Here is a 19,813-nt window from a genome sequence, read left to right as displayed (position 1 = left end):
GGCTAACATCTTCTATCACAAAATTCCCCATATTTCAAATCCATCTCAATTATTTCATATTCCTATACTTCACCCATTGCATCCAAAATTTTCTATTACAAAAGGCTATTGCAGAACCTCGAGATTGAGGACTTCAAGGCTAAACCACCTGACGGTTCTTGCAAAAACTCTCCATTCAAACATGGTCCTTACCATGTCGTCGTTACGGGAGATTTAATCATCATCGAAAACGAATCTCTGCGTAATATCCTTTCTAAATCTATTCCCCATACTCAGTTAAAATCTGGACTCAAAAACATTATACATCGTTGTTTTTCCAAAAAAGATAATACACCTAGATACAAATATATAGTTTTTGGTGTAGAGTTTCCTCATACTTTGTGAAAAATAATTTTAAATCATCTTACAAATATACAGAAGAAGATATTTACAAAATGCCGGAATTTTTAATCGACAACATATTTGTCCAGTGTGGTGGACGCGTTTTTCAACAAACGGTCGGCATTCCAATGGGAACAAATTGTGTTCCTCTACTTTCTGACCTATTCCTTTACTCTTATTAGGCTGACTTTATTGCTGACCTGATCCGAAAGAAACAATGTCGTTTAGCTAGATTCTTCAATCTCAGTTTTCGCTATATAGATCTATGTATTATCGTACATGAGCAATCCTAATTTCGGGGATTTGCTACATCGCATCTACCCCAAAGAACTTGAGATAAAGGAAAATACAGACACTGTAAAGGCAGCCTCATACATTGTATCTTGACCTACACTTAGAAATCGATGGTAAAGGAAAACTATTGACCAAACTATACGACTTTTCATTCCAAATTGTCAACTTTCCTTCACTTGTTGCAACATCCCTTCAGCACTTGCGTATGGAGTGTTCATATCACAACTCTTACGTTATTCCAGAGCTGGACGAAATTACGCAGACATTTTGTATCTCGCTAGACTTCTGCCAAATAGGCTTCTGGAACAGGGTTTTGTTGATACAAGATTGAAGTCATCACTACAGACGTTTTATGGTGGTCAGAATAAACAGAAATTCAGACCCATTATTCAAATAAACGAAATATGTATGCATTGGTTCGTTTTCACTTTCGGTTTACTCTTCTGCTGCTGGAGTATATATAGGCAGCTACTTCGCTGCACATGTGTTAAATGTTGCTTTGGGGCCAACTGCAGCCTGCATTGTGGTATGAGGGTTTTCTCGTCGTTCATTGAAGACCCATGAGTGGTTTAGAGCTGACATTTTTCATCCGGGTGGAGGTGTTGTCTTTTTGGTATATTCACCATTTCCATTGTCGTTATGTCTATATTGCCAATTTCACAAGATTTTAAATAAGTCATAAAAAAAACTTCAATTGAATCGGAGTAACAATTTAAAAAAAATATTTCCACCTGAAAAAATTGAACTAGATTGGAAGTTCAGACCCATTACTTATATTACAGGAATATTTATTTTGCACTAATATGGAATGCCTAATAATCACAACACAAATTTGCATAAAAATTCATATCAGTGATTATAAACTGTTCATAATATATACAATAATTGAAGTCACGAAAACAAACTTGTGTACGTTGTACCGTAAAATGTGTTAATCAGTCATTAAGAATATTTATCTTTAGTGCTCCAAACATGGAGAGATACATTAGCTTTGTTTAAAGTTTTTAACAACTACACAAAAAATTGTTATGATGAAACGTAACAAGTTCACCAGCGTATAACCTAAAAACAAAATAGTAAATACTTTCAGAGATCACCAAAAGGTTTTTTTTCTAAATATAAGGATGACAACTACAACATATATGCGCAATGATCCTTCTTTTAACATGCATTCTACATGACATAAAACGACATTTTAACAGCATATTTTCGAAACTAATGAACTTTGAATTGACGAATACTGTATTATTGTAAATTATTGATGAAGATCCTGTAAAGTGGACGTATTGGCGGGCATCATTGTGGTTTTAAAAATAATAAGCATTTTATATTGTTAAAAATCGTTTTTTATAGGTACTATTTTACGCACTGAACTGTCCACTATCAAAATACAAAACTACTGTATCAAATAAGCTTTCGACATTAATATTTCGCGACTGAATTACAACATTGATGCATATTGGAATATGCCCACAAATTACTTGTATAAGCCTTTAGCTCTTTAAACACATATATAATTTCGAGTCTGAAAAAAGCCTTAAGAAAAGACTTGTAGAATTATGTATTTCAGTAGTCATTTGTTGTTATCAGTGTGTACTTATCATTAACTAGTAAAGGAAAAACATGTCTAGAATTGCGGTTTAAAATCATGCACTTCGTTTTAATAAAAACGATAAACATGACAATATTGTACTGCATTTGACTGCATCACCTTATAAATTGGCGTTTTATATTTTTGCTTTATTCACATGAATTTTACTTGAACATTATAAGCCTGAGTATGTGTCCAGAACGTTTTGTGTTCATGATTAAAATATGCTATATGTCATTTTGACGCTTACCCTACCGATGCACCTGGTCCAATGCTCTTAGTTTTTGTATGTATGATTTTAGTTACTTGATGTTCTTTGTTGTGTATGTCGGTTTTCCATGTCTGGTCTTTGTCCCTGGATTACATTCTTTTGATTACCCCTATAAACTTAGTTCCCTTGATTGCTCTTTTAATCTTATGATACTCTTGAAAACCTGTTAACATGTTTAACATGTTATTTGAGTGTGTATCACAATATGTAACTGCAATGGGAAAAGCAAATAGCATGCAAACTACTGCAATTATTTTTGTTTTGCTTTCTGCTTCAGAGTTCTTTAACAAGAACACACCTGCATCGACTTATTAATGGGTGCTTTGCATATTTGCTTTATTCATAAGAAGTTACACATGAATTTTACTTGAGCATTATTAACCCAAGTATGTGTTAAGATATTTTTGTTTTTATGATTGAAATATGCTATCTATCATTTCAATAAACAGTTACCATGTTATTTGAGTGTATGACATGTTAATAAGTCAAAACCAGGAGAGTTTATAAATGGAGATATGTCTCATAAAAAAATCTAGATTAGATTATTATGATTTAGGTTCCTACTGTGTAATCATCATGCATTCTTAGTGCTTTTAGATTCCGATTTAAAAAATGTAAAAGGAGAAAGGAAGGGTATATACAAATAAACATGAAGCATTTATCGTATCAATTAAAAACGCATTTTCGATTCGGATGGTACAATGTATTCCAAAGGTGTAGTAGCATTATGCTATGAATATGATCCAAAAATATCAACTTCGATGAAATAACATACAAATTGTAATATCTAAACTATTCACAGTTTTAAAATGTACATACAGAGAAATGTTGGATATTTTTTGGTGTGCACTTCGAAGGCAATTCTGTTGACTGAATTGCTTTTCATGAAGCATTTGTATTGTGTCATTTTTGTTTATTTGACTCAAAGACGGATATCCAGCGTTTCAAATTTGGTGTTTTCCTGTTTTGTCGGCACGTTTTGCAATGCTGATAGCATAAAAAATGCATGCCATGTGCTTGTGCATTTTGGAGAAAAAAGTATTAAATTTTGTAATGTGAATTAATCTAATCATAGTGGTATAATACAGCAGGTTTCTGAAAGTTCCGCAAGTTATAATTTTGCTTCCTGTGCACTGTTAGTTTATTTAAGTTATTTTTTGGGTAGTTTAACCAAAAACCAAAACTATGACCAATCACCACAAACTGTCAAATGCTTTATTGTCCCCAACTTCATTCTTCTTCACGCGTGTTTATACAACACAATGCACATTACACATGAACAAACTCATTTCATAAGTGAAACATATCTGACCAAATGAAGAGGTTTTAAAATAAACAAGGGAATACTAGCAGTTACTACCATATAGTTTATAAAGAGAATGGATATGGTGAGTATGTCAAAACACAGCAACCCAATCAGGATGAAAAGTGTCAGCTCAAGGCCACCCATTTGTCTTCAATGAACGGCGAGAGAAAATCATCATACAACCGGGGAGGCTGCAGCTTTCCCCAAATAACATTATGCTTATGTACAGGGAAATAGTTACTCCTATGAACTCCTAAAACATAGAAGTAAACTGAAAGTACAGACGAAACAAGCCATAAATATGTCATTAATCCCTTACCAACCTGCTCCTGTAACATGAACCAGGACTGTTAATTTGTTTGCTCCATCTTATATTCCAAACATTTAACAAAATTTAAAAAGGGCATAGGCCAATGTAAAATTAGGAAACGAAGCCAACGAAGCATAAACGATACAGAAATATCGGTTCAGTGCGTGTCTTATCATTTATATCAGAGAGAAATGAACTATTCTTGCGAGGTCGGGCAAGGGATACATTTGACCTTTCTCCCATCTATTCTCTCCTTTCTCCTTTTTCCCTACTTCTTTTTCCTTTTTTTACTCTACTTTTCTTTTGTCTTACTTCTTTTGTTACCAGTCGAACATGAATAGATAATGTATAGAAAGATCAGTTTGATACAAGCCTTCCGATGTCTTGTTTGTGTAATGCTCATCCCAATTTTGTCCATATACAAGATGAAAGTGTATTTTCTTACAGCTGAAGAACTTCAATATCTTTATTAATCTGTATTAAGATGTGTGCTTTATAAAGTTAAGTCTAGTATGCATTTACAAGAAGAGTGCAGAAGTACCTCTAATAAGACCGTACTTTTTAAAAGGGGATTTTTTCTGAGAAAACAACACTGTGTCTTAGTGTTGTATATTTGCGTTAATAAAAGATATCTCGATATACGTTTAAAGTACAGCAACATTAAGGTTTTTCAACGGTAGATCATACTTGATATTTTCGACAATTGGTTCAAAGATAATGTTTAATGAAAGATACGTTGGAATTGACATTGATTTTAAGTTAAAAGAGCCTCAATGTCGGCGATTTATTCAAGATTACATATATATATTTTAAATTTTAAATTAAAATAGTATAAATTTTTACCCCAAATTGTGAAAATTGTCTTCGTAATATATATATATATATATATATATATATGTATATATATATATATATATATATATATATATATATCTTACGAAGACAATTTTCACAATTTGGGGTAAAAATTTATACTATTTGTTCTACAATTACTGATGTGAGATTCTTACATACTTTAAACAAGAAAATTAGGGGTAACACAAATTTTGTTCTTTTTATTTTCAAAAAAACTTTACAAAAATAATTTACATCAATTTGCAATCTGACGAGGAAAAAATGCGCTGTGTTATTAGTATGATCTACATTAATGGTCTCATTAAGTACAAGTACACATAAAATTCATACACAACCAATGGTTAGGTGATTCATTGTGTAGAAAAAACACCAAACAAACGATGCTTAATCATTTATGCATTCAGATCTGTACTTTTGAGAAAATCATACATTTATCTCCCACTAAAATCAACCAAATCAAGAACAATAACTCTTGCAAAAGGCCAATTTCATGTACAATCTACATAATTTTTATGAAAAACTAAAACTGGTTATGTGATCAGTAATTGTTTCTGAACATGACATAAAAGAGAATTCGGTGGGTTTTTGATTTGCATTTATCACCTTCTGTCTGATTTTTATAAAGACTGCTACTTAATGAAACATATATTCATGTGTCCATGTGGTACAAAAAATGAAATGGTTTTCTATTAAACTGATATTTAGAAGTTTTTTTTCAAAATGAAAATCGTTGATTTGTGGTATTATCAATAGTTGCATGCAGACATCTGAGTTGCATTATTGATTACAATGCATAGTCAATTTTCAACGTACATTATGTTATATCATACTTCATACAAAAAATCTGGAATTCTGATTGGGTAATGGGTTATTTTAGTCTTCCCTGCACATCCTTACTTGCCCCACCCCTACTGAACAGTGATTGGTGGATTGATATATCATCCCGCCGGCAGCAATATATCACACGATATATCGCACTCTCGTATTCAGTATAATATAACACATACTGCCTGTAGTAGAGGGTGTAACGCATCGTATCACACTCTGTAAATATGCCACCCTCGACTTCGTCTCGATTGATACTACAGCGTAACACCCTCCACTACAGGCAGCATGTGTATAATGTTATATATTTTGTTTTGTTAAATTGTTTGATGTTTTTCTTGTTGATGTGTCTGTTTGTTTGTTTGCTTGATTTTGCTTGATTTTTGTTATTCTTGTTTTTGTGTTGTTTTGTTTTCCATTTATTCTGTTTGGAAAGGTACAATACTTTGTATTAACTAAATCACTGTTATCAATCAGTTATCTAAGATTGATACAAATTCAACTAATTGTGACATCAAGAGAGAAAGAAATTACTATACGACGTTTTCATTTTTATGGTAATTTCAAACTTTGTTTGAAAGCAGTACATCCTTTTTCTGTATATAGCTTCCTTCATCAATAATTATAACTATTTATAATGTATATCTTATTAAATTTATTTTTATTTTCCCCAACAAGGAATTTCTTTGTGAGTTGAACTTTTGTTGAATCCCCAGCAGGTGAGCAAGGCACTTAGAAGTTAAATCATGGGTTTCCTGATCAGCAACAGTTATATAGCATGATGTTATGTTGTTATTTATTACAACCAGTTTTCAGTCCTTTTCTCTTTATATTGTTGATTACCGGTAAGTATCAAAGTAAGAAATCCCAAATTTATAAATCTTTCGTGGCATCCATTGTTTATGTTCAAGTTTTATTTTTTTTTTTTTGAAACAGAGAACTCTTTGACAAATGATAACTATAATTATACAATGCTTTTCTTCTGATGCCTTTAAAATATGTGTACACCGGCACTTATTGTGTCCATTCTGCAGATATTCCAGCTCAGTACACTTTGTTTTTTTTTCTTTCAAAACAAAATTACGTCATCTTACTGGACCGAATAAAATTAATATCTAAATAAAATCCCTAGCATAGTCGTTAGGTATAGATATCAATGTTTTGAGAACAGTTCTTATGGTGACAACGACCGGAGTATATAGGAAGTTGTTTTCATAAAGCACTTTCTTGGAGCGTTTTAAAATACTTTAGTTGCTATCCCACTCACTTTAATTTTTCATATATACTTTTGTTTTCCTTACCTGTCCATTTTTCCCTCTTTCTCCCTCCCCGTTCTCTTTTCTTCTGCCCCCTTGCTCTCCCTGTCATATTTTACCCTGTTTGCCGTCCTATTATTGGCTATTAATTATTGTGCATTAAAATACCAAGAGGGCATTTCCACATAATGTTACCCGCCTCAGTTTCTCATATGAATAAGATACAATTTGAAACGCTTTTATTTTGATATACAAGGATTATCATCTTCCATAGTGTAGCAGAGTGTTTATTTGTTAATGTTAAATAAACATGTATTGTTTTATGAAATAAATATGTATCGACATAAAATAAAATTAAAATGTTAACATTCCCTTGTAGCGTAAATTTTGGTTAAAAGGATTCATTCCTTTATTCTTGTACATGTTCTTGTAAATTTGTATATGTACTAGGGTCACAGAGTTTTGGTAGTGTTTGATTGGTTCTTGAGTGAGTTCATACTTTTCGCGGTTGATTTTGTATTTATGAGTTTAGATAATTTTGTCTTTGGGTTTCGAGCTGGACAGACATTCTTTACATTAGTTCAGCTGTGCATTGGTTCAGTTCCATGCAGTCTTATTCATTTACTCCCAGTTAACACTAACCTTCAACAGAAGACATAAGTTTCACTATTCTTTTCTATTCAACAATCCATTTTTTCAATTAACGATGCAATTAACGATGTAATTAACGATGTAATTAACAGGATAAAATTAAAGTACACTTTCATGGCTAAACCTCTACCTTGATTGCACTACGGCATGTTCGATTCCTAACAGCTGTGTGACCTATTTTTATGAGTGTGATAAGGACCATCCAAGCCACGATAAAAAGGTTAATTATTATTTTATAATTACCAGTAAACAAGCTTTTATATTCCGTAATCGCGCAGCTTTGGTGCATAAATATATTTTACAAGTATTGTATCAAGTTACGTACGATATCTTCAGATACTGGTTATGATGGCCCCTAATTGTGAATTCTACATTATTTGTATTTTATCAACAAGACACACAAAGCTTAGTGCAGAATATATACTTATAAATGTATTTGTTTTAGGGTATTGAAAATTACCATAAAAGTGGTGTCATGTAAACCGGATGTATTTCAATCCAAAATTGGTAGGTACTTTTATATTGTTTGTAGATTATCAGGTTATCGCATATAGAATTTCATAATGGAGTTATCTCCGTTATTTATAAGTGTATATGGTCATGAGTACATAGCACATGAAACTAGATAAGTTTGTTTGTTTGTTGGGGTTTAACGTCCGAGCAGCAATATTTCAGCTATATTCAGACGATGAACATGAAATGGATGATAAAATGAACATGAAATTAAAAAAAAGGATGGGACACAAGGATAATAGGGTCGACAAATTTTGATTGCCACTGGAAAAAGGGCAAAGTCGGGCAATTTAGCCTCCTGTGGCGGAGCGCAAAGGTTCCTACTCCTATCGAATACCACAGCAGGGTTCTTTAACGTGCGAGGAACGTGGCATCTTTCCCAACACGGTGCACCACTATGGTTTGCGGTCACGTTTTCCGTATTATAGCCTGACAACCCCAGCATGTAACACGCCATGGGTGACCCCATTCCACCTCCTGGGGCACACATCCCAGTTGCTCTGTGGGCAGAGCGCCTAGCAGCTAGGTTTCTGAGCACTATTTAGTCGCCTTTTACGACAAGCTTAGCGCTGCTGCAGGCCTATTCTTTTAACACCCGGACCTGCACGGGGCGAAACTAGGTAAGTACATTACGGACTATTTTCAAATAGATATATATAAAATGTATATCTGCGATAATGTTATTTTTATATTCCAACTGCATATTTACACCGTGTTGAAAGTGTAATTTTTAAGTTAAAAGGAAGTGTGGTTTTATAGATTTAATTGATATACATGTAGCTGTACTATTAAACACTAATGAAATATTTCATATTATAAATAACATGTATGCGTAGATTGTGATATTATTTCATATTGAGTTCGCATGTTTGTAAATTGAAGTCAGATCATAATTCACTAAATTGTATTATTTGTTGTTACAGATTTATTATTATCTGGTAATAAAAATCTAACTCTAGTTTGGGAGTATACTAGTCGCCCTTAGTCACATCTTCTACAATAGTTTGATCTTGATTACAAATATTTTCCAAGTTCAAGATCGATTTTACAAATTAATAGCATAGTTGTGAAATTGGCGAACCGTGCACCGAAAATTTAACTTTAACACAAGGAACTCGTGTATAGTAAGCTTTACACAGAAAGTATCACACGTTAAATTGACTTAATTAGTTTAAAAATAGCATGCTAAATGTCGATTCAAAGGGTAAAGGTGTTAAGTTCATGAAGATTTACAGATGATGACGTGTAATTTGCATTGATGATAAAATTTGGTAAATTATTAGTCAGAATTTTTACTGAAAATGTTTTATTTGTCATTTAGCGATCTTGCACACGCGAGCAAATTTAAATTGTCAATTGTTTTCCTGACAATAAAGCTAATGTAACCGTTAGTCTGCGTGTTTATATAAAATTGTATTAGTATTGTATATTTATGATATGGGCTATTAAAAACATGTAAACTGAAGTTTAATTTTGCCAGTTGCGTTATTATTTAAAAGTCTTCCTATTTCCTTCTATCTCACCAACCTTTACTGAAATACGTGAACCTCTCACACATACTAGTAATTTCAATAAATATAACTTTTAACCTTTAATTTATTTGACGGGTTTTGATTGTTTCTTAAAAGTCTTCCTTTTTTATTACATCAGTGGACTAACACGTACGATCGTCAATATTCTTTCGTAAGTTTGTTTGTAAACGATTTGGAATACTATCTGTACTTGCATTGCTGGTAGTCTGATACCTGCAAACCTCGATTAGCTCTTTTAAGACTGGTTGAAAAGGGTTCAGATTATTATCTTTTCTCTCTTTCCCGGTTGACTCGTCGTACTCATGAACAACTATGTTCTTTTCCAAAATGGGTTGATAAGGATTCAGGTAATCTTCTTTCATCCCATTCTCAATTGACTCGTATTCATGACCATAAACCTCAATGTTCCTTTCCAAAATAGACAGATGAGGATTCAAATAATCATCTTGTTGATCCCTGCTTGTTTTGATGTAATCGTGACAATTTTCTTGTTCTGTCAAAGTAGGTTTATATGGGGTTGTGCGGCTACTTTTATTCTTAGTTTTGCGGCTGTAAATACTTCCCTTCTTTGCAATATGATCACCTTTGGCATTGTGTTCAGGACGTTGTTGAGGGAATGTTATGATATAGTCTTCACGAATATCATCTTCATGGATTTCTTGATAGTTGTTGTCGGAGATGATGTCAGCAAATTTTGTTTCGTTAACTTCTGTTGATGTCATTTCACTGTGTTCTTCTGTCGGTGTCATCTTTCTACATGGACGTTTCAGTAAGTGTATAAAAGCGCAAACAACAACCACAAAGCTTAGAACACAAATGGTTATAATTTCTACAAAAAATAAAAATAAAAACTTTGTCCATCTGCATACGTATATGGTAAAACGTAACGAATGCATTAGTATATAACCTAAACCCTAGAAGGCCCCCACAACAAACTAAGAAACTCCACAGTAAATGAACGATGACAATTCTTCAAAACCGAACAAAAAAGTAAAATAATGACACAAAGATACATTAATGACCAACATATCTTGACTGCCGGCAGAAGTATTAAATCTGCCGTGGTGTAAAACTAGTTTTATTAGGCCTTAACCATGCTGATTTTTGTAAACCAATATGATTTCATAAATTATACCATTGCTTAATTGTAAGAGTCCCTTGTGCTATTTTAAGGACGACACATTTTTTTCATGAACTCGTGGATCGTTATGGTGTATCCATCTGCACCATGAAAACTGATTTATTCAACGGGTCATAGTTTTCCTTTCCTCGTTTGACCTGGACTTGACTTTTTATGAGCTAATCGGCGGGTGTTTCTAGAAAAGCAGAGGACGCTTACCCTACCAGTGCACCTGGTCCATGCTCCCAGTTTTTAGTGGAGTCCGAGTTGCTCATTTGCTTTCGTTACTTTGTATGTATAATTTTAGTTACTTTATGTTCTTTGTTTTGTATGTCTGTTTTCCATGTCTGGTCTTTGTCCCTGGATTACATTCTTTTGATTACCGCTATAACGTCGATTCCCTTGATTACTCTTTAAGATATTGTGCACCATATATATCAGTGTCAATATATATCTCTCTTGTTGTTTTTACGATGTATTAAACGCGGGAATTGGATTAAAACAAACACAGAAATACTCATTATATTGCAAATTTCAATATCTTGTACGCATGTTTCAATCGGCAGCATATGAATCAAATACATAGGAAGATCTAAATCTAACAAATCAATTGTACACAAAAAGTACTCCAAACCAAAAACTATCGAAATAGGAGGCCAAATCGATCACCCAGTGTTTTTGCCATGTGCAATACAAGGAATGAAGCTTCAGTGCGTAAGTATTTTGAAATTTGTGATACTGCAAATTTTGATAAATAAGATAAATAAATTCTGATATTATTCGGGATCAGATAAGTCTAGCTACTGGGTTGGTGGTAATTCCGAAACGAAAAAAAAAGAAAATTACACGTACAGCGTCCGAATAGGCTCTCATTTAGTAAAATATGAATGCACTTGATTTTTTAATTTTAAAATACTTTATTACCCGTTACTTTATAGACAGGCATACAACCAACAACAATGTCACACCTACAAAAGATGAATACAGTAAAATACTAACACTGTTTTGACAATGGCACAAATAGTGTTAAGAACAAACAATGTTAAAACTCACTCTGATCACAGTTAAAATTCAATTGGAAAATGTACCAATTAAAAATTTGTATGGCATTCTAGAATTGCTGTATTTCTTGATGTTCCTGATAAACAGGTAATAATAGATTACATTGTAAATTTGAAGACAATGAACATGTTCATAGTTGAAATAAAAATAAAATTACTTAAACTTGCATTATGAACTCGCACAAAAAAATGAATAACACAAGGTACTCTGAATGGGTAAGCATGTTCTGCTCCGCCAGCGAACATGAATATTTAATGAATAACAATATTCGTTTGTAAGAATCGGAGGTGCTTCGTACATATATTGTCGACATTTTCAGATATAGAATTAGTTTTGGAAATACATATTTTTATGATATTGTGTAATACCTTCGGTATATTACTAATTGTAATATCTACATTTGCATTATGATACTTTAACTTGTGTTAACTTTTTACTCCATTACATAATACAGGCTTATTTTACCTTTCATGTTGGCAGCATTTGCACTCTTTAGAGCATCTATTACCATAGAATCCTTCTTGACATTTCTTACAATATTCACCAGCAACAGACATTCTTCCGTTAGGACATGCTGCATGAAACAGAAGTTTACAAACATAGTGAAATATGGCAGAAAAATCATGAAAAATATATCCCGCAGCTGACTCTTAACATATTAACCCTAAAGTTAGTATTTTTCTGTATAACTGTGATACTCAATCCTCATATGTCAGGTCTAAACTATTAACAAATAACGCCCCGTGCAGGTCCGGGTGTTAAAAGAATAGGCCTGCAGCAGCGCTAAGCTTGTCGTAAAAGGCGACTAAATAGTGCTCAGAAACCTAGCCGGGGGCTAGGCGCTCTGCCCACAGAGCAACTGGGATGTGTGCCCCAGGTGGTGGAATGGGGTACCCCTGGCGTGTTACATGCTGGGGTTGTCAGGCTATAATACGGAAAGCCTGACCGCAAACCATAGTGGTGCACCGTGTTGGGAAAGATGCCACGTTCCTCGCACGTAAAAGAACCCTGCTGTGGTATTCGATAGGAGTAGGAACCTTTGCGCTCCGCCACAGGAGGCTAAATTGCCCGACCTTACCCATCCCCCCTTTTTCCAGTGGCAATCAAAATTTGTCGACCCTACTGTCCTTGTGTCCCATCCTTTTTTTCATTTCATGTTCATTTAATCATCCATTTCATGTTCATCGTCTGAATAGAGCTGAAATATTGCTGCTCGGACGTTAAACCCCAACAAACAAACAAAAATTAACAAATAACAGGTAATTCATAGGGAAAGACAACCTTTTCATTGAGAACGGTTTTTATGAAAAATCATGTAAACAAAAATAAATAACCTTTAACGCAAAATGCGCTTTTGTAAAATGCACATGAGAAGTACAAAATTTAAGCCCTGTGCTCCGCCACAGGAGGCTAAATTGCCCGATCTTACCCATCCCCCCTTTTTCCAGTGGCAATCAAAATTTGTCGACCCTATTATCCTTGTGACACATCCTTTTTTTTCATTATATCATCCATTGCATGTTCATTGTCTGAATATAGCTGAAATATTGCTGCTCGGACGTTAAACCCCAACAAACAAACAAAACAAACACAATTTAAAATCTTTGAAATATATGTGGACAGCCATCTTGCATGACTCTTCTATCTGAAGGAAGATCAAAAGCAGATTTTTAATTTTTTTTTATCGATAGCTTCCGATTAGATCGTGACGTCACTAAGTCGGTTTGGTACTGATACAAGTACTGTTTATTAATTTGTAAACAAAGAATATTCCGTAAATTTTTCTACGACCCTGTTTGTTTAAAACAAAACATGTTGTCTTGTCAAGTTTATGATGGCACAAATGATAAATGAGAAATATTCAACGAGATTTTTGACAGGCAACACAAAGTAGTCATTAGATTTTCCCCCAAAGTACTAATCTATAAGCTGCAAATCGACTTGCTCGTGAACGTTGTCTGGCATTCTCTGACACATTGTGCCTCAATCTCTCCTGTATATTTTGAGTTGAAATTTAAGAATAATGGGGGAGTCTCAAATTTGTGCTTTCTTCGGACATCGTTATGGAAATTCAAATTCTTTAATTATAAATCGCGATTACTTAGTCAAGAATAGAAAATTATTTCTATTTTTCATGAACATTTAATAAATTAGTTTCGATATTTATGACTTGCACAATAACATAGTTTCTCTTTTAAGGTTGCGATTATTTTTGATTATTACATTTTCAATATCGGCCGTTGTACTTACATATTTAGCCCGATAGGTCTGCTCATGGGCTGATATGGATCGATGGTTGATGCAGGGGACGATATGGAACAATAAAATGACATCATTTCTTTTATCACATATTTGAATTATTTCAAAAGAATAATTTAAGATGACAATTTCAAGTCATATTTCAATGCACTTTTTTCTTTTATAACTTGATTCTATAGCCATTTTTTTTTCAGTTGCGTTATCGATGACGACGGGTTGATATCAATGAAGTTCCGTTGACAATCGTCATAATTTGTAATCAGTCCGGAACTGATATTTGCTTGTAACTTAAGGTGTTATTATAGGACAAAAACGTCATTATCACTGCAATATATGTGATAATATGGTATATTTAGGACAGTCGGGAATAGTAAAGATTGCGAAGACATGGTAAATCTGAGAATATTTTCTTTTTTAAACATTGTTGTCAAAAGCAGGATTTCATATTTAACCTCTTTTATAGTATTTGACCACAATGTGTCAATAAAAGGTATGACATACATTAATCAAATTTATGAAGTATTCTCCCATGAATTACATTTTTACAATACCACACAGAGCATACTACATGAATATATAGTAATGATGTGCAAAAAACGTAACTGAATGCAATTAAATGAATAAAGCAACTAAACAAAAATGAAGAAATATATACAGTTTGCGTGTGAACCCGAGGCCTTATCTCAAAGTATTTTAAACAACGAGGAAACGTTTCAATTTCTTGATAAATGTTCGATTTTCTTCTACAATTTCTACATTAATTTCGTTTGTAAGGTCTTGATGCCCACCTAAGAGAATGCTACTTCCTATTTCTTTTCGATGGGTTGCCAATTGAGTTTATGAATAAGGTCGTTTAGGATATCATTGTAAAAAGGGCATTCAAAGATGAAATGATGTACATCATCGGTTTTAGCACCACAATTACAATCTGGGCTAGACACTATATTAGTTTTAGAAAGATTTCCATTTAGAACCGAAGCCGAAAAACGTCGTGGCAAGTGTATTATGTTAAGTTTCGGTGGACCGTAGAAATAATCTTAAGGTGTAGTTGTTTTTGAAGCTTTATCGTTTTGTGCTGCCTCGTATTTTGATTTAGATGGCAAGCGGACGGGTCACGTTTGTTCTATGCTTTATTTACAAAAGGAATGAAAGATTCGGATGTTAAGGATAGTCTACATAATCGCTATATTAAATCATTGCTGTTTGGCAAGGGATTCGGAATAATGGTACAAGGTTATTGAGATATTGGTACTTAGTATTCAAAGTATTGTAAAATAAATGCAGCTTTAGATGATTCCACGCCGAGAGAGGCGTCCAGCCTGTTCAAAAGTACAAATATTTTTTGGGGGAATATCAGTAACCCTCTAACGATTCTAGCAGCTTTCATCAAGTTTTAGTTTTTCAAGTTCGTAAGCGTGTAGTATTCCACAATTATCCCAAACTTGATAACTACATTAAAAAAGCTTGCGGGGATGTATACAGATTAGAGTTTGGAAAGAGTATCTCTAGCTTATATTCTAACTTTCATAAAATGTTTTGATGCCTATTAACACTGTTCAAATAATAGAATTTATTTGGCTATTCAATTCACCATCTTGTGAAAAGGTTATTTTAGGATGTCTGTGACTGTGTGTTATTGGTAAAATCTTATCAGTCAGGTTAAGTTTTTAGGGATAATGATGATCAATCGTTTAATAAAGGTTATACATAAGTGTTATTTTTTACGAAAATCGAAGTACATAGTGTAAGTGTGAATCCGGGAAACAGAGGCGACCGACATACATAAAGTCAATTACAGATAAATGTAAATACACTTTCATATTGGAACTGAAATAAAGAGAAAGAAGCAGCTATAACTAAAGTAAAGAACGTTGACTATAAACTTCCAAAAAAAAACCCTGGAGGGACATGAGCTGTTCCGTAATAATGAGCATGTCTGCTCAGGTATTGACAGTCGTACAATTGCAAGTGAGCAGTATCCTATATGTATCAATCCACTAAGACATGAAATCTAACTGAGGATATTTTTACTCATCTCAGAGACAGTTAATTCATTGCACACATTCTGAATGTAATAACCTAAAAGAATGTTGGTTTTTTTCAGTTAGCGAATTAAAGGTAGTCGTAAAAAGCATATCAAATTATTTATTATTAAACACAATAGACAACACAAAATTTGCGCCTGCGTCATAAAGCCAAACAAAAGACGAAAACAAAACAAACGAACACCACGTTCATACTTATTATCAGGACAAAATGAATATCGATTTCTTTGTTAACATTACTTACGGGTACATTTTCCTCCTACTCTTTCATATCCAGCGCAGCAAGTTTCATTGTTCTTATCATGGTAACAACTTGCAAAATAGTTAATAGACATTCCAGTTGAAATTGTTTGCGATATAAAAATATTATGTTTCTCTTGAGTACAGTATTAAAAATATGTAAAAGAAATAAATGAATGATTATTCGATATATCGGTGTACGGTGTACAGTTAATAGACATTCCAGTTGAAATTGTTTGCGATATAAAAATATTATTTTTTATCTTTAGTACAATATCAAAAATATGCAAAAGAAATAAATGAATGATTATTCGATATATCGGTGTACAACTGACCTATCCAGTTCAAGATTTCTTTAGTTACAACTCTATCTAATTCAACTAATAAATCCATATACAATTCCAAGTTTTATTTTCATGAGTTCATATTTAGTTAAGCATCATACAATATGACATTACCTTAGAATTAGGTAAACAACGTAATTTGTGTTATTGCTATTGATTGATTTTTATTCGTGTGGTTCCAATTTTCATTGTTTTTCTTGACGCCGCCATACAATGATATACAATTCCATTAAGAAGTTAAATTCCATTAAAAATAATTTATGCTGTAACATGATTTTGTTCAAAATCGAGGAAATACTAAGAAAAAAAAGATTAAAAAAATACTGAACAAGTTTTTATATAATAGCGTGAAATCAATTTACTTACCCACTATCATCCCTAAGTAAAGCTTTTACTACACAAAGGCATATAGCGTAACTGAAAAAAATAAAACACATTTTGTTTGATCGCTGAACACACCAAAACAGACAGAATACAGTGAGGAAATTAAAACAATAGATCATCTGACATGACAGAGATCAAAATCCTTATAACTTTATAACTATACAAATTCAACCTTTGCCATTTTGGCTACAATGAATTGGACTTTACAGTCATTCCACAATACTACATGTAGGAAAAAACAAGAAACAATTTAAACATATTCAACCTACATCTTACCGGAAATGCAAATCTTTGACATCTTGCCCCATGATCTAAAAAGAGGAAAACGATTCTAAAAAAAGTTTGTTTAAGACTCATGCAAAAGATGATAAGACCGCATTGTTTGTAAATGTTCTTGAACACAAAAAAATGAATGATCATATAATGATCCGTAGGGAAAAGATATTTGCGAAAAATATTTTTCAACTAATTTCAACTACCTTTAATTTTTTGTTAATTTCATTACTTTCGCAACATATAATTGATATCACAATGTTTATCCCTAATATGACTTCTGAACGTGTAAGGTTGTTTCGAAATGTCACATGTTCGATTTATTTATTTTCTTTGTTTGCCTAATTCTAAGATATAACTGTACTTAGATATCATGGTAATACAACTCAGTTTCAACAAAGACCCTGATAACAAGGACTTTATTACAAATTCTATATCTTCATCATATGGCTTCATTGATATACCAATGAACAACTGTGGCTCGTAGAATTTGGGATGGTGTTTACCGAGTATGCTTCCTCTACGAGCAACACGAACCTGTCAACTTTAACAAGAATCTCTATACCTAACATGTATGACTCATTTCGTTGTCTTGTATTTTCTTTGTTTTTTGTTTATTTATGTTTTCCTTTATTTTTCAATGTTTTTGTAATTTTTTTGGTTTCTTGTTGTTGTTTTTTTTTTTTTTTGTCTTGCATTGACAAGAGAAACAAAAATTCAGGGGAGGGGTATCGAAATCACTACTAGTTTTACGTGAACACTGAGATGCATTAAGACAGTTACACACTTGAAGTTGATTTTATTTACGGTCATTTTCCTAATGTTAAAGATATATTTAAATAACATCATCATTACGAGAATCAAGAAATATCCTAGATTTTGGACTATTCAGATTTGATTAATATTTGAATAAATATCTCATAAAAAGAAAAATCATTCGAAATTAATAGGACTTATACCTCTGTTTATCATGCTGATTTTTACAAATCCTTATGAACTCCAGACACTGCCAATGGAAGAGGTCATTCAAATTGCTTAAAACCCGTTGAGCAAACGATATTTTTTTATCTTCACACGCCATATTTTACGAATATGTAGTCCATCCTGCATACAGATTTGTATGAATGCGAATAAAACTCATTTATACCATTTTTATATCAAACAGATCAAATTACATATTTTGGATTTATCTAAATACTGAGACAATGTGGTCTGTAACTGTTTCTGTCTAAGAAACAGACAAAGGTGAGTTTTTTTAATCTTTTACATGCGTGTATCACATCCCATCGGATATTCATAAACTATTTCTAAAGTACATAATTAAATGTGATTCTAAATAAGGTACATTATGCTGTTTTTTTTTGTTGTTTTTTTTGGTTTTTTGGTGTGATGTCGTTGTTGTTTTTCGGTAATGATCTTTTTTCAGTACATGAATATTTGTGATTGGCATTCATTGCTGTTCTTTGATTTGTACTTTGAAATGTCGATGGAATATGTTAACTTGATTAATTTGATTGGTATTATCAATATACAGATCACTTTATTTGTAATTGTATAATAGTGCGTGAAAAACACTGTACTGTGGTAGACATCATTGTATGTTAATGTCGTAAGCCTTAACTCGAAAATTTGATGTATATATAAAGCTTTTACCTTCTTACCCTTAACATAAAAAAACTCATTTTCAGTTGAAATACCTGTAATGATACTTTAACAAATCGTAACAATTAATTCACGCATTAATGTTTGAAAATCAGAATTTTATTAATGTCAATTTAAAATTTATGAACTAGTAAAGCAGTTCAAATTGGAATGGCTGGAAAGAGAAGTCGTCACTTCTAGGTTTGCTTGGAGGCTTTATCATTAGCATTCTTTTCTCCCATAAAATTAGCAGCTTCTTTTAGGTCGCTTTCCGGCGATTTTATTTCTGCAACCTTTTTAGCCAGGGATGCAGCGTTAGAATTTGGTACAACTGGAGATTCTTTGATATTTATAACGACCTCTGCTTTGGCTAGCTTTTCTGGTTGTTCTGATTGTTCAGCTGCTTTTGCAACACTTGGTTGTGCATCTGCTGGTTGTTTTTGCATTTGTTGTTGTATTTCCTTTACGGCTTTATCAAGGATAGCTGCTTCAACAACTGGTGTGAGTTTTGAGGCACCCCTTTGGGTCATTACCTTCTTGTTAGTAACTTCTTCCAGTTTCGAGTCTGCTGCTTCACTCTTTGTTTCTTCAGGTTTTGCTAAAGCAAAAGCAGTTTATTGTAAAACTTCGTCTTTGATTCCTCTAAAGTCTGTTTTAAGG

At 32.9% G+C, this 19,813-nt stretch overlaps 1 protein-coding gene across 2 annotated transcripts; it reads right to left on the bottom strand.

Moving 5' to 3' along the window:
- Positions 1 to 9,831: 9,831 nt before the first annotated feature.
- On the bottom strand, positions 9,832 to 17,341 carry LOC148601138 (uncharacterized). 2 transcript variants are annotated; one of them, XM_088556139.1, is made up of 5 exons: positions 17,222 to 17,341; positions 16,516 to 16,583; positions 12,433 to 12,541; positions 11,830 to 11,873; positions 9,832 to 10,614 (listed from the first exon to the last, which is right to left on the bottom strand). In XM_088556139.1, exons 1-5 carry the CDS (start codon positions 17,290 to 17,292, stop codon positions 9,908 to 9,910), a joined length of 999 nt encoding a protein of 332 aa, XP_088412265.1. In that variant the 5' UTR covers positions 17,293 to 17,341; the 3' UTR covers positions 9,832 to 9,907. The 2 variants fall into 2 exon arrangements, with proteins under 2 accessions (XP_088412265.1, XP_088412266.1); XM_088556140.1 differs by lacking the exons at positions 16,516 to 16,583; positions 17,222 to 17,341 and adding an exon at positions 14,218 to 16,507.
- Positions 17,342 to 19,813: the final 2,472 nt, after the last annotated feature.

This window comes from Perna viridis, chromosome 12 (genome assembly GCF_037379345.1).
Source record: "Perna viridis isolate PV_CMFRI_1.1 ecotype Kerala chromosome 12, ASM3737934v1, whole genome shotgun sequence".
Classification (NCBI taxonomy): domain Eukaryota; kingdom Metazoa; phylum Mollusca; class Bivalvia; order Mytilida; family Mytilidae; genus Perna; species Perna viridis.
The sequence above is the reverse complement of the archived record's forward strand: the minus strand, read 5'-3'. Positions and strand labels throughout refer to the sequence as shown.